Below are 14,301 nucleotides of genomic sequence, written 5' to 3'. Positions count from 1 at the left end.
TTAAAAATTAAAAAAAAAAAAGAGGAGGTGGGGCAGTAGCGCAGCAGGTTAAGTGCACATGGCGCAAAGTGCAAGGACCGGCATAAGGATCCCAGTTCGAGCCCTCAGCTCCCCACCTGCAGGGGAGTCGCTTCACAGGTGGTGAAGCAGGTCTGCAAGTGTCTATCTTTCTCTCCCCCCCCCCCCGTCTTCCCCTCCTCTCTCCATTTCTCTCTGTCCTACCCAACAACGACAACAGTAATAATAATGACAAAAACAAGGGCAACAAAATGGGAAAAGTGGCCTCCAGGAGCAGTGGATTCGTAGTGCAGGCACCAAGCTCCAGCAATAACCCTGGAGGGAAAAAAAGAAAAAGAAAGAAAAAAGAAAAGAACAGAAAAAAGAAATAACTGAAGGCTGAGCTCATTTTTTTTTTTGGGGGGAGAACTGCCAAGATAGCAAGATGCACTACAGTGGGTCACTAGGAACAAATTCACCCTTTTAAATTTTTCTCTTTGTTTTATTGTTTACTTATTTTGGACAGAAACAAGAGAGAAATTGAGAGGGCAGGGGCAGATTAAGAGGGAGACAGACACCTGCAACCCTATTTCACCACTTGTGAAGTTGCCCTCCACACATACACCCCCAGGTAGGGACTTGAACCCGGGTCCTTGCACACTGTAATGTCTATGCTCAACGAGGTGCACCACCACCCAGCCCCAGAACAAATTCTTGAGGACTGAGAAGTGATAGGTAAATATATACAGAAAAGACTAGAGACTGTGCACCATCCTAAAATGCCAAAGGCATTTAAACACTTTTCTCTACTATGTCTTTGTGGGCAAAACCAATAGAAATGGAGGGCATGGGGGTGGGGCGGTGGCGCAGCGGGTTAAACGTACGTGGCATGAAGCTTGCAAGGACCAGCTAAGGATCCTGGTTCAAGCCCAGCCCCCGGCTCCCCACATGCAGGGGAGTCGCTTCACAGGCAGTGAAGCAGGTCTGCAGGTGTCTGTCTTTCTCTCCCCCTCTCTGTCTTCCCCTCCTCTCTCTGTTTCTCTCTGTCCTATCCAACAACAACAATAAGAGCTACAACAATAAAACAAGGGCAACAAAAGGGAATAAAAAAAATTTAAAAATAATTTTATAAAAAAGCTTTCACATCAACTTAGATGAATCTCACAGGATGAAGTGGACAATCCTGAGTGTGTGTCCACAAGACAAATGTACGAGCAGGTACTTCCTGGAAACAACCAATATTTTAAGAAGACCTTCGAGAGTCTACAAATATGCGCGCATCCTGAGTCCGAGGGTCGCCTCTGACAAGAGCAGAGAGCAGTAGCCCTGCTCGAACCTGTAAGAGTCCCTGGATGAGTCTTCTGTTCCTGGCACCACACTCTGGGAAACAGACCCACGGTACACTCCTTCATTCACTGGAGGGTAGCCTCCTGCTTTAGCGTCATTGCTCCTGAAGGTATAGAATGGGGCCAGTAAATAACAATGACAAGGGGGCCCGGCGGTGACACAGCAGGTTAACTGCACATGGCGCAAAGCACAAGGACTGGCTTAAGGAACCTGGTTTGAGCTCCCGGTTCCCCACCTGCAGGGGGGTCACTTCACAGGCGGTGAAGCAGGTCTGTAGGTGTCTGTCTTTCTCTCTCCCTCTGTTTTTCCCTCCTCTCTCCGTTTCTCTCTGTCCTATCCAACAACAATGACAGCAATAACAACAATAATAATAACCACAACATTAAAACAATAAAGGCAACAAAAGGGAAAAAAATAACCTCCAGGAGCAGCAGATTTGCGGTGCAGGCGCCTGAAGGCAAAAAAAATAATAAAAGTTACTGCTTGACTAAAATAAACATTTTAAAAAATATTTATTCCATTTTGTTGCCCTTGTTGTTTTTTGTTTATAGTTATTATTGCTATTGTTATTGATGTCGTCATTGTTGGATAGGACAGAGAGAAATGGAGAGAGGAGGGGAAGACAGAGGGGGAGAGAAAGACAGACACCTGCAGACCTGCTTCACCCCTTGTGAAGCGACTCCCCTGCAGGTGGGGAACCGGGGGCCCGAACTGGGATCCTTATACCATCTGTGCTTAACTCTCTGCGCTACCTGCCCGACTCCCTAAAAGAAACTTCTAAGGCAGGTAGGTAGTGGCACACCTGGTTGAGCACACATGTGACACTGCAAGGATCCAGGTTCAAGCCCCCCCCCATCCCCACCTGCAGGGGGAAAGCTTTGCAAGTGGTGAAGCAGTGTTGCAGGTGTCCCTCAGTCTCCCCCTTCCCTCTGGATTTCTAGCTGTCTCTATCCAATATAATAAAGATAATTTAAAAACTATTCTTGTCAGTAAGTGCTTCAGGGATGTACCTACCACTCTGGGAGGTGACGTGTTCTCTCTCACTCAGCAAGCGCTCACTGCACACTTCCAGTGTCCAGGCACCCTGACACCCTGACGTGGTGCAGACAGTACTGAACAGTGCGGACGATACCCCTGCTGTCTCCAGGACCATAGTAGTTTCACTCGTGTCCTTGACAGGACCGTGCAGAGGCACTGTAGCCTTAGTCAAGTCACTGTGCATGTTGGTGGGCGTTATTGCAGAGGAGATAAGCTTACAAACACCCAGAGTGAGTGAGGACATGCACAACCCTCTGAGTAAATCTAAGGAAGTTACCAGGGAGAAACAATGTGGCAAAAGGTTAGAGCTGGAGTGGTGGTGGTAGTGTGTGTGTGTGTGGGGGGGGGGGGGGGGCGTGTGGACTTGATTCTGAAGGCAACATGAAGATTAGTAAAGTCCATTTTAGCGAGAGTGACGAGATCACTCTTCAGGAAGACCACTTTGGGGGGTGGGAAGGTGTCCAAAACTAGAGGCAAAGAGACCGTTTAGGAGGTCATCAGAGTGGCGACCTGAACTAGAGTAACGGTGTTTGATAGATGGAAAGGGGAAGAAATGGGGCCAGGTGGCGGCACACCTGGTTAAGCTCTCGCATTACAGTGTGCAGGGACCCCAGGTTCGAGCCCCCAGTCTCCACCTTCAGGGGGGAAAGGCTGCAGGTGTCTTTCTGTCTCTCCTCTATCTCCCCCTCTCCTCTCAATTTCCCTCTGTCTCTACCCAATAATAAGTAAAAATGTTAAAAAGGGAGTCGGGCACAGTGGCTTATGCACACGTGGCGCAAAGCACAAGGACCAGTGTAAGGATCCTGGTTCGGGGCCTCAGGCTCCTCACCTGCAGGGGAGTCGCTTCACAGGCAGTGAAGCAGGTCTGCAGGTGACTGTCTTTCTCTCCCCTCTCTCTGTCTTCCCCTCTTCTCTCCATTTCTCTGTCCTGTCCCACAATGACAACATTCAATAACAACAATAATAACTGCAACAACGGCAACAAAAGGGAATAAATAGTTTAAAAAGTTTAAAAGAAGAGGAAGAAAAACAGGAAGGAATTGGAGAAAGAGAGAAAAGGAAGTGTCTGAAAATGATTTCTGATTTCGGCAGCTGGGTAGATAAGCCACTTCCCAAAAGGAAAACACAGGAGGAGGAGGAAGTTGTGGGGGAGGGTGGCTAGGGCTTGTAGTTTCAAAATGCTGAGTAACTTGCAAGCTGTGCATGTGAGATGAACCATGTCAGGAGAGTGCCAGTCTGGAAACCCCAAGCCTTCTACTTAGAGAAAAAGGAAGCCTCACAAATAAATGGGGGAAAGCCTGACGACAGCAGATCCCCAAGAAGGTAAAACAGAAACCAGAGCAGATGTGGGGAGCAGATGTGAGAAGGGAGGTGGTAATCCTGGAAAGACAATGTGCAGATGGCCTGGTGCAGGGGAGTGGGCAGCCACAGTCCACGCTTCCCAAAGGCAAGTTCGACAAAGACTCTACCCTTAGGGAGCCAGCTGTTGGCACACCTGGTTGAGCGCACGTGCTAGAGTGCGTAAGGACCCGGGTTCAAGCCCCCATCCCCACCTGCAGGGGGGGAAAGCTTCACAACTGGTGAAGCAGGGCTGCAGGTATGTCTCTCTTCCTGTCTTTGCCATCCCTGTCAATATCTGACTGTCTCTTTATCAAATCAAGACTTTACAAAGGAGAAAGGGAAAAAGACTCTACCTGTGTTGGAATTGGTGAAAAGGCCTTCAGTTGAGAGCAGCTTTACTGGAGCCCTTAGCTTGAATGCCAGATTGGAATGGGAGGGGGACGGGGCAGAAAGGAGGCCGAGGAGAGAGGAGAGTGTCTTCCCGGAAGATAGATGACTGAGGTGGCAAGGCAAAACAAATCTTTATTCATGTGGGCGCCCCAGAGTCGGAGTGTAGGCACCTGATTAAAACCACGTGGAGCCAAAAACCAATGGCCAGGTCCACCTCCCCCCCCACCCCCGCCAGCCCCCCCTTTCCCTTCCCCCAGGACCAGCAATCCATACATAGTTAGGGGAGGGGTGGAGAAAAATGGGAGGGGCTGGAAAGGTAGAACCTCCTTAGCAACCGTTGCTAGGGGTTCAACAGGTGGGAATTAGCAATACCCTGCGGGGGACTTGAGACCTTTGTGGTCTGGGAGGTGGTGCAGTGATAAAGCTTTGGACTCTCAAGTATGAGGTCCTGAGTTCAATCCCCGGCAGCACATGTGCCAGAGTGATGTCTGGTTCTTTCTCTATCCTCCTAGCTTTCTCACTAATAAATAAATAAAATCTAAAAAAAAAAGAGACCTTTAGTCATTTGTAAGACAAGGCAGGAGATTGATATGTAAATAAAGGGATGGGCCATACTAGCATGGAAATAGGGTGGTTTGTGAGCCCTGCCAAGCTCAACCACATCTGCACAATTACCCTACAAGAGAGGCCATAAGAGGGAAGAATTTCCTTGCGTTAATATAAGTTGGGGGGTGGAGTCATGGTGCATTCGCTTAAGTACACACATTATCATTGCCTGAGAACCCGACTTTGAGCCCCAGTTCCCTGTGTGCAGGGGGAAGCTTCACAAGTTGAAGCAAGGCTGCAGGTGTCTCTCTCTCCCTATCTGCCTTCCCCTCTCAATTTCTCTCTGTTCTGTCAAATAAAAACAGAAAGAAAAAATGGGAAAATTGGCTGCCGGGGAGAGGTGGGTTCATCGTGCAGGCACCAAGCCCTGGCCCTGGCCATAACCCTAGTGGCAAAAAAGAAGAGAAAGGCGGGGGGCAGGGAGATGGCATAATGGTTATGCAAACAGACTCTCATGCCTGAGACTCCAACGTTCCAGGTTCAGTTCCCTTGCACCATCATAAACCAGGGCTGAGCAGTGCTCTGGTGGGAAAAAAAAAAAAAGAGAGAGACAGAAACAGGGATTTGGCATTTAAATACTGGTAGAAAAATAGTATAGGTTGTGGAAAAATTAGTGACAGTACTGTTCTTTTTCTGGCTCATGGTGGTGTGGGGGACTGAACCTGGGGCTGTGACTCCATTATCTTAAATCAGTGTGGCACTGACACTCCCTTGGCTTTACAATCATGGAGAAACAGAACTGAAATTTCCACACTGAGGAGCTAAGTACTCAAAAGGCCATATCCACTTCCCAGCGTTAGCAAAGTGTACTGTAAACTGTGGTCCGGACCCATGACAGCTCTGCATGTGATCCATTAAGCCAGCTCGACTCGTGTCATTACAGTGTCACCGAGATTGCTCACATGACATGCATCATGCATGACACAGCCATTTCACAGCAAAAAAAAAAAAAAAACCGATTATCTACTTCCACACCAAGAAAAGAGAAAAGTGCTGGGCAAACATTGTCTACACGTACTCCAGGGATCTCAACTTCATAATTCTGTCTTTTCTCTCAAATCAAATCTTAGTAGATATGCTAAGAGGCAGGCGCGCGCGTGCGCACGCACACACACCTCATTTGAGGCATCAATGTAAACACACCATGGACCACAAGATGTGTTTTATCTTAGGTCAGTTCTTTTTTTTATCATTTGCTAATAGTGGCAATTCTACTTACAGAAAGCAGACTTCCAAATTTTAAAGATTTCAAGTTTGTGTAGAAAAATTAATACACCAAATAAAAAAATTATCTTGGGTTGTCGGAAAAAGTCACGAGGCATTTTTGCACAGAAAAAAATCGGTCACGACTTTTCGACGACGGTCCGGTATTTGGCAAGAACGATAATGGTGACATTTCATTCATCGAATTCATTTTAAGCTCAAGTCACAATACAGAGAAGCCGAGCATGGTCGCATGTAGTGAATCTATAAAAGCAATCCCTTCAAAACAACACACCCCAAGGTTTGCAGAGGAACGAACAGCAGTCCCCATTCCAAGCTGTCTTCTTGTTTTACACTGCTTCCTGCATTGCAAGTTTTTGTTTGTTTGTTTGTTTGTTTTTGGTTTTGCCTCCAGGATTATTGCTGGGGTTAGGTGCCTGCACTATGAATCCGCTGCTCCTGGCAGCCATCTTTTTTCCATTGTTGCTGTTATCGTTGGATAGGAAGGAGAGAAATTGAGAGAGGAGGGGAAGACAGAGAGGGGGAGACAAAGACACCTGCAGGTGGGGAGCCAGAGGCTCGAACTCTGTGCTTACCCCGCTGCACTACTGGCCGGGTCCCTCCTTTGCAAGTTTAAAGATGGATGTCGTTCACTCAGTGCCAAAAACTTACAACCACCGACTGACAGCCAGATGCTGTTGCCTCCTGTCTCTTGCTAAGGAACATGAAAAGTGAGGGTCGTCTCAGCTTCAGGCCCGCGCCCAAATTCGACACTGGGTATCTGTCTGCTTCTTGGCAAGTAGTTAAGTCCATCACTGGGATTAAGAAGAGCTTTCCTCTATTTTCAGGTCTTATCCTTCCAGTCACCACCCAAGCTCCACCTCCCCTGACAGATTTCCATTTGGGAGATGATTTTGTTTGAAGACTTACAATTTCTTCTACAGTCAAATTATGACAAATTAAGATTTTTTTTTTTAAGGGTTGGAGAGATTACACAATGGTTATGCAAAGAGCCTTTCAAGCCTGAGGCACCAAAGGTCCCAAGTTCAATCCCCAGCTCCACTGTAAAGCCAGAGCTGAGCAGTGCTTTGTTTCAATAGGAAAAATGGCTAAAACTGTGACAAGTTTTATCATCTGCCCCAAGTCCATTGAACCCCCTGTGGAACTGCCCCCCCCCTGCTGTGACGGTAGTGGCAAGGCCCATGGTTAACTCCTGCCCAGCACCCAGTAGGATCCCGCTGCCTGGAGACACTGGGTCTTTTTCGGTGTTTAGCTGCTGGTAAAAAAGCAAAGACACTCCTGCGATCACTTGGAATCTGTCCAAATAAACTCGGTCTCTAAAAGTGGAGGTGTTCTGAGTTGTCCCATTTGGTTTGGCTTGGCTACAAGCACCTGACAGAAGGCAAAAGAAGCCCCCCCACCCCCACCCCCAATTCTGCACACAGCTAGTCGGATAGATGATGTGGCAATCGCCTGGCAGGCTGGCTAGGAGACTCCTGCAGCTCACAGGAGCCAGAACAAAGGGCAGAAAGCTGGAACTGAGTCTCCTGACTGAAATGGAGACTGCACGAAAGTAGGCCGGGTGGGGGGTTGGGGGGGGGCATGGGGAGGCTCAAGGTCTTCACGAGTTATCGGGGTGGAAAGCCCCCTCTGTGTGCTCCACCTCGGCCCCCCCGGAAGCCCCCCCTTTCTCCTCGGAAGTTAGATCGGTTTCTTTCTCGGCCCCGGCCAGCAGAAGTGCCTCCTCTTCCTCCACCCCTCGGGGCTCCACCTCCCCGGTCAGATTTCGATTTGGGGGGAGGTGATTTTGGTCGAAGTCTTTCGATTTCTTCTGTACATCCAGTCAGGTAGGAATTGGGGGCGCTGAAGTAGGAGGCGTATGTTTCTGCGTTGTAGTTGCTGTTTGTCAGGGTTGGTCCAACTGTAAGCCAGCCTGAAGTGGGTGGGAAAGGGTATGAGCTCTCTTTCCTTAAAAATAATTCCTTCTGCAGGTGTCTATCTTTCTCTCCCCCTCTGTCTTTCCCTCCTCTCTCCATTTCTCCCTGTCCTATCCAACAACGGTGACAACAACAATAACAGTAACTACAACAATAAAACAACAAGGGCAACAAAATGGAATAGATGTTTAAAAACTTAAAAAAATAAAATAATTCTTGGGGGAGTCGGGCATAAGGATTCCGGTTCCCCCGGCTCCCCACCTGTAGGGGGGTCGCTTCACAAGCGGTGAAGCAGGTCTGCAGGTGTCTTTCTCTCCCCCTCTCTGTCTTCTCCTCCTCTCTCGGTTTCTCTCTGTCCTATCCAACAACAACATCAATAACAATAATAATAGTAACCACAACAATGATAAAACAACCAGTGCAAAAAAAGGAAAAAAAAATGGCCCCCGGGAGCAGTGGATTCATAGTGCAGGCACTGAGCCTGAACAGTATTTCTGGAGGCAAAATATAATAATAAAAATAGTGAGTCGGGTGGTAGCGCAGCGGGTTAAGCGTATGTGGCGCAAAGCACAAGGACCGGCGTAAGGATCCCGGTTGGAGCCCCTGCTCCCCACCTGTAGGGGAGTCGCTTCACAGGCGGTGAAGCAGGTCTGCAGGTGTCTTTCTCTCCCCCTCTCTGTCTTCCCCTCCTCTCTCCATTTCTCTCTGTCCTAGCTAACAACGACAACATCAATAACAACTACAACAATGAAAAAAAAAAATACAAGGGCAACAAAAGAGAAAATAAATATACAAAATTCAAAAATAAATCTTGGGGGAGTCGGGTGGTAGTGCAGCGGGTTAAACGCAGGAGGTGCATAATGCAAGGACCAGCATGAGGATCCGGAGTTCAAGCCCCCGGCTCCCCACCTGCAGGGGAGTCGCTTCACAGGCGGTGAAGCAGGTCTGCAGGTGTCTGTCTTTCTCTCCCCCTCTCTGTCTTCCCCTCCTCTCTCCATTTCTCTCTGTCCTAGCTAACAACGACAACATCAATAACAACTACAACAATGAAAAAAAAAATACAAGGGCAACAAAAGAGAAAATAAATATACAAAATTCAAAAATAAATAAAATCTTGGGGGAGTCGGGTGGTAGTGCAGCGGGTTAAACGCAGGAGGCGCATAATGCAAGGACCAGCATGAGGATCCGGAGTTCCAGCCCCCGGCTCCCCACCTGCAGGGGAGTCGCTTCACAGGCGGTGAAGCAGGTCTGCAGGTGTCTTTTTTTAATAATTTTTTTATTATCTTTATTTATTTATTGGATATAGACAGTCAGAAATCGAGCGGAAGGGAAAAACAGAGAGGGAAAGAGACAGACACCTGCAGCCCTGCTTCACCACTCACAGAGCTTTCCCCCTGCAGGTGGGGACCAGGGGCTTGAACCTGGGTCCTTGCACACTGCAACACGTGCACTCAACCAGGTGCGCCACCACTCGGCCCCTGCAGGTGTCTATCTTTCTCTCCCCCTCTTCTCTCCATTTCTCTCTGTCCTATCCAACAATGATGACATAAATAACAACAATAATGACTACAACAACAATAAAAACAATAAGGGCAACCAAAAGGAAATAACTATTTTTAAAATTCCTTAAAAAAAAAAAAATCTTGGAGAGAGTGATAATAAATCTTTGTTCCTCTTTAAAAATTTTAATGTAGTTACAGTTATTTTTACGTCCTTAAGAGATTATCAATCTGATGTTAGCTTTGAGTCTTCAAACGCTTTTTGCTTTTTCTATAAAAATTTTCTAGCCCCTCTCTTTCTCTCCCCCCCCCCCTCCAGGGCTGTCGCCGGGGCTCAAGTGCCAGCGTTACAAATCCACGGTGGCCATTTTTTCCAATTTATTAGAAAGGACAGAAACTGAGAGAGGAGCGGGGAGACAGAGGGAGAAACAATGAGGGTCCTCGCGTGGGTCCTTGCGCTTGTGTCTTTAATCGGGTGTGCCACCACCTGACCCCCTTCTAGCTCCTTTAAACGGGAGTTAGCACTGGAGGCTGTTCCCAGACTCAGGCTACTCTGAGGTAGGACAACTTAATGATAGGAGAGAAAAGTCTGCAGGGATCCCCCCCTTCTCAAGCACTGAAGTCATAATCCTGATAGGGGCATGTAAGTAGAGATAGGAAGAACACGGAGAAGAATGAGCTGTGTGTGGAGGGGTTGGAGGAGAACAAACACTTGGCGGGGCCAGGCGGTGGCCACCTGGTTATGCGTACACATTACAGTGCGCAAGGCCCCGGGTTCAAGCCCTTAGTCCCCGCCTCTAGGGGGAAAGCTTCTCAAGTGGTGAAGCAGGGCTACGGGTGTCTCTGTCTCTTTCTCCCTTTTCAATGTCTCTGCCTCTATCCAATAATAAAGAAAAATTAAACAAGAAAAAAAAAAGAAAGAAAAGAACCATTCACTCCGTGTGTGACTCTCCGGATGTCCTACCTGGTCGGATCGTACTATCTCTTCCAAATAGATGCAGGCGTCTTCTACCCAGGCAAAAATGTTCGATTATATGGAAGATTTCCACAGGTTTTTCAATATTGCCAATTTCAGGTTCTTCTGTGATGATCAAATCAATGTCGACGTTGGCGTGAATGAAGTCCCCGTCTGTGCTCCGCTTAACAGTTCCTTTGATCCCCATGAGGCAGTGCTCCTAAGACAGTGGGAAGAGCAGAACGACTGATGGGTTAGTCAGTCACTCTTTGTCGCCAGTCACATTTCATGCCATTTCTGAGCCTCCCAATTCCAAAACAACCTTCAGTTCTCTTACAGTTCTGTGACAACACTAAAGGAAGACTGGATATCTAGATGTGAGAAGATGACCAGGGAGGCTCGCTCCATATTAGACAGAGTATTACACTTGGGGCCATCCCTTTGGAAATCAATACCATTTTATTTGGGAAGAAAACAAACAAACAAACAAAAACGTAAGACCAATTTCCTGGTGCCATCTATCTTCTTCCAGACAGAAATCCCATGTTTATAGACAAAGGGCGAAATAAATGCTCTCTAGATCTAAGGAGAGGAGATAGTCTACCTTGTACTTTTTCTTTCTCTCTCTCCTTTTTTTTTTTTTTCTCTTTTCCTTTTTTTGCCAGGGCTTCACTACTTTTTTGCAGAGATAGTATTAAGACTTCCAAGTGCTTAACATTAACTAGTTGTGAAAACCCAACAATCTTCCTTTTTTTTTTTCAAGGTTAATTTATTAATGATAGCACAGAAAAACAAAACAAAACAAACAAACAAACAAAAAACAAAGTGTCACTCTGGCATGCTTGAGAGTCCAACCAGGTCACTCCCGACCCCCACTCCCTTTCTTTCTTAAACCTTCTCTAATCTGGATGCTGGCAGTATGGATTAAATAAATTTGATCTCCTGCTAGATTTCGTGAACCAATCAGTAGTGGCAAGGATAGGCTGAGTTCTCTTGGGGAGAAAATTCATTTGTACAAGATTAATAAGAAAGATCTCCTTTTTTTTTTGCCTCACTGGGGCCTTGTCCAAGTGCTACTTCACTGCTCCGAGCTGACTTTTTCAGAAAGTGAGACAGACAAGTAGAGAGAAAAGAGAAGAGAGAATGGGACCAGGGAGGAGGGGTGAAGAGAAGAAAGAGACACCAGCACTGAAGCTCTTCCTGGGCCTTGGTGCTCCCGTCCCACGGGGTGGACAGGTGTCCGAGACTGAGCTGTGTGTGTGTGTGGTGACGGGGATGCCCACCAGGTGCGCTCCCTGGAAGGTTCAGAGTCACCGGCTACAGGACAAACTGAAAGGCTGATACCATCAGGGGCATCAAGCAGAGGTGGGGGTGAGGGAGCATCTTGTGTAGCTTCAAGGTAAGAAAGATGTGTGGCTCTGAGTTGACTAGTGATTAGTCTTTTCATCCTTTTTTTTTTTCTGGACCTAGGGAGGGAGAAATTTGGGGGGGGGGGGGGGCTGCTGTGGGGAGGGTTGACAAGAGTTTGTGTCAGACATAACAACTGTAGCAGTTTAGGACATATGAGAATGTGCATTCCTTTTCCCATACAGTGAAGGTTGAGCTCACACATGAATATTTTAAGATTAACTGGGACATAGCACTATGATGCTCAATAACATTTTTTCTTAAGTCTCAGAAAAAAAAAAAAAAAACTTTCTATCAAAATTAATTAACTAGTGTACTATGGTTTGGAAAAACTTGAGACAAGAAAGTAAAGAAAACCAGTAAGGACAGCACCTACCTTTGTTCTCTGAAAGACAGCCTTTGGATCTAAAGTCTTAGTCTTCCCAGGGTTGTTTTTATTAGTTTTAATCCAACAAATATCTTCGCATCGTCTGTAACCCCACTTGCGTAAGCACTAGCAATTAAAGAAATTGGAAAAATAAAAGTCTTTAAATTACTACCCAGAATTTAAAAAGAAAAAAGAAAAAGAAAGAAAAATTACTAAAGGACAGACACTAAATTCTAAGGTGTCAATTTTTGTTTTAGTACAGAAATAGAAAAAAGAAATTCTACTCTTAAAATATACATACTTGGGAGTCGGGCGGTGGCGCAGCGGGTTAAGCGCAGGTGGCGCTAAGCACAAGGACCAGCGGAAGGATCCCGGTTCGAGCCCCCGGCTCCCCACCTGCAGGGGAGTCACTTCACAGGCGGTGAAGCAGGTCTGCAGGCGTCTATCTTTCTCTCCCCCTCTCTGTCTTCCCCTCCTCTCTCCATTTCTCTGTCCTATCCAACAATAATGACATCAATAATAACTACAACAATAAAACAACAAGGGCAACAAAAGGAATAAATAAATAAATAAAATTTAAAAATATATATATATACATACTTTAGAATATCAATGTAAATACACATATAGACTCATGCACGCAAAGGCCTGCATTCTATCCAGAAAGTTCAGTTGATACTGCCTTTCAGTGACAGCCAAATGAAAGTGGGCTGTTAGATGGTGTGTAAAAAAAAAAAAAAAAAACATTCAGGGTGGTGGCGCACCTGGTTGAGCGCACATGTTACAATGTGCAAGGACCTGGGTTCAAGCCCCCAGCCCCCACTTGCAGGGGGAAAGCTTCACAAGTGGTGAAGCAGAGCTGCAGGTATCTGTCCCTCCCTTCCCTCTTGATTTCTGACTGTCTTTATCCAATAAATAAATAAATAAAGATAATTAAAAAAAAAAAAACATCCAACCTCCAACCCCCTTTAGTCATCTAACGGTTCAAAAGATAATTTGACTTTTGCCCTGTTAATTACCTGACTCTGACAAAGCTGAAAAGCTGATGAAAGAGGCCAAGTGGTGGCACACCTGGTTAAGCACACATATTACAGTGCACAAGGACCCAGGTTCAAGCCTCTGGTCCCCATCTGCAGGGGGAAAGCTTCACAAGTGGTGAAGCAGGGCTATCTGTCTATCTTCCCTGTCCCTTGTAATTCCTCTGTTTCTATCCAATAATACAGATAAATAAGTAGTTTTTAAAAAATATGACGGAAATGTTCTGATATTTTTTTCTAAACGAGTCAATGCTAAAAATCTATAAAAATGCAAATACTTAAAACTGATGAGAAAAAAACTCGCTTTTTATCTTTATATGATCTGGAAGCCAATTAAGCCTCAGTATCTTGGTCAGTTATACATGGAGGGTCTACTGTGTGAGGGTCCTGCCTAGTTACTGGAATAAAAAAAAAAAAAAAAAAAACCACGAGTAAAATATAGTCCTTACCATCTGCTGACTTATAAGCAAGGAAGTAGACTGGGCAGTCAAGATTGCTGGTACTATGATCAAGTGGGTTTAAAGTATAGTGAGTTATAAAACAAAAGAACCTTTCTACTTTGACTTGCTTTCTGTTCAGAATACAAGGGTTAGTGCTATTCAGAATACTTCCCAGTTGCTCATAATGAGCAATCAATGACACTAAATCAGCTTGTACCTGAGCTGAAAGTTTAGTGTTTCCAGTCCCTAAACCATTCTCTTCCTGGAGCACTGTGATAAGCCAATGCCAGCTTTTTTTAAATAATTTTTTAAATATTTTCCATTTTGTTGCCCTTGTTGTTTAACATCATTGTGGTTATTGATGTCATTGTTGTTGGATAAGACAGAGAGAAATGGAGAGAGGAGGGGAAGACAGAGAGGCGGAGAAAAAGAGACACCTGCAGACCTGCTTCACCGCCTGTGAAGTGACTCCCCTGCAGATGGGGAGCCGGGGGCTCGAACCGGGATCCTTATGCCGATCCTTGAGCTTTGCGCCATGTGCACTTAACCCGCTGCGCCACCGCCAACCTGCCAATGCCGGTTTTTTCATCTCTGCTGCTGTCCCCCTAAGAGGGACAGTGTTTTGTATACCCTTCCCTGAACATTTTCTTCCGAATAGCTTTGTATTAGTCAGAGGTCATGATGACATGTTATTTGCATACCCAAACCTCTTAATGAACAGTTGTGAGTTTTTTTTT

The 14,301-nt window shown here is 46.1% G+C and overlaps 1 protein-coding gene across 1 annotated transcript in view; it reads right to left on the bottom strand.

Moving 5' to 3' along the window:
* Positions 1–6,871: 6,871 nt before the first annotated feature.
* Positions 6,872–14,301, bottom strand: part of METTL14 (methyltransferase 14, N6-adenosine-methyltransferase subunit) — a 28,649-nt gene continuing 21,219 nt past the window's right edge. Inside the window, exons 8-10 of the mRNA XM_060171246.1 lie at positions 12,097–12,213; positions 10,323–10,533; positions 6,872–7,855 (exon numbers count right to left, since the gene is read on the bottom strand). Coding sequence (XP_060027229.1) covers positions 7,551–7,855; positions 10,323–10,533; positions 12,097–12,213 — 633 coding nt within the window. The 3' untranslated portion in view covers positions 6,872–7,550. The remainder of the gene's footprint in view (positions 7,856–10,322; positions 10,534–12,096; positions 12,214–14,301) is intronic.

This window comes from Erinaceus europaeus, chromosome 2 (genome assembly GCF_950295315.1).
Source record: "Erinaceus europaeus chromosome 2, mEriEur2.1, whole genome shotgun sequence".
Classification (NCBI taxonomy): Eukaryota; Metazoa; Chordata; class Mammalia; order Eulipotyphla; family Erinaceidae; genus Erinaceus; species Erinaceus europaeus.
The sequence above is the reverse complement of the archived record's forward strand: the minus strand, read 5'-3'. Positions and strand labels throughout refer to the sequence as shown.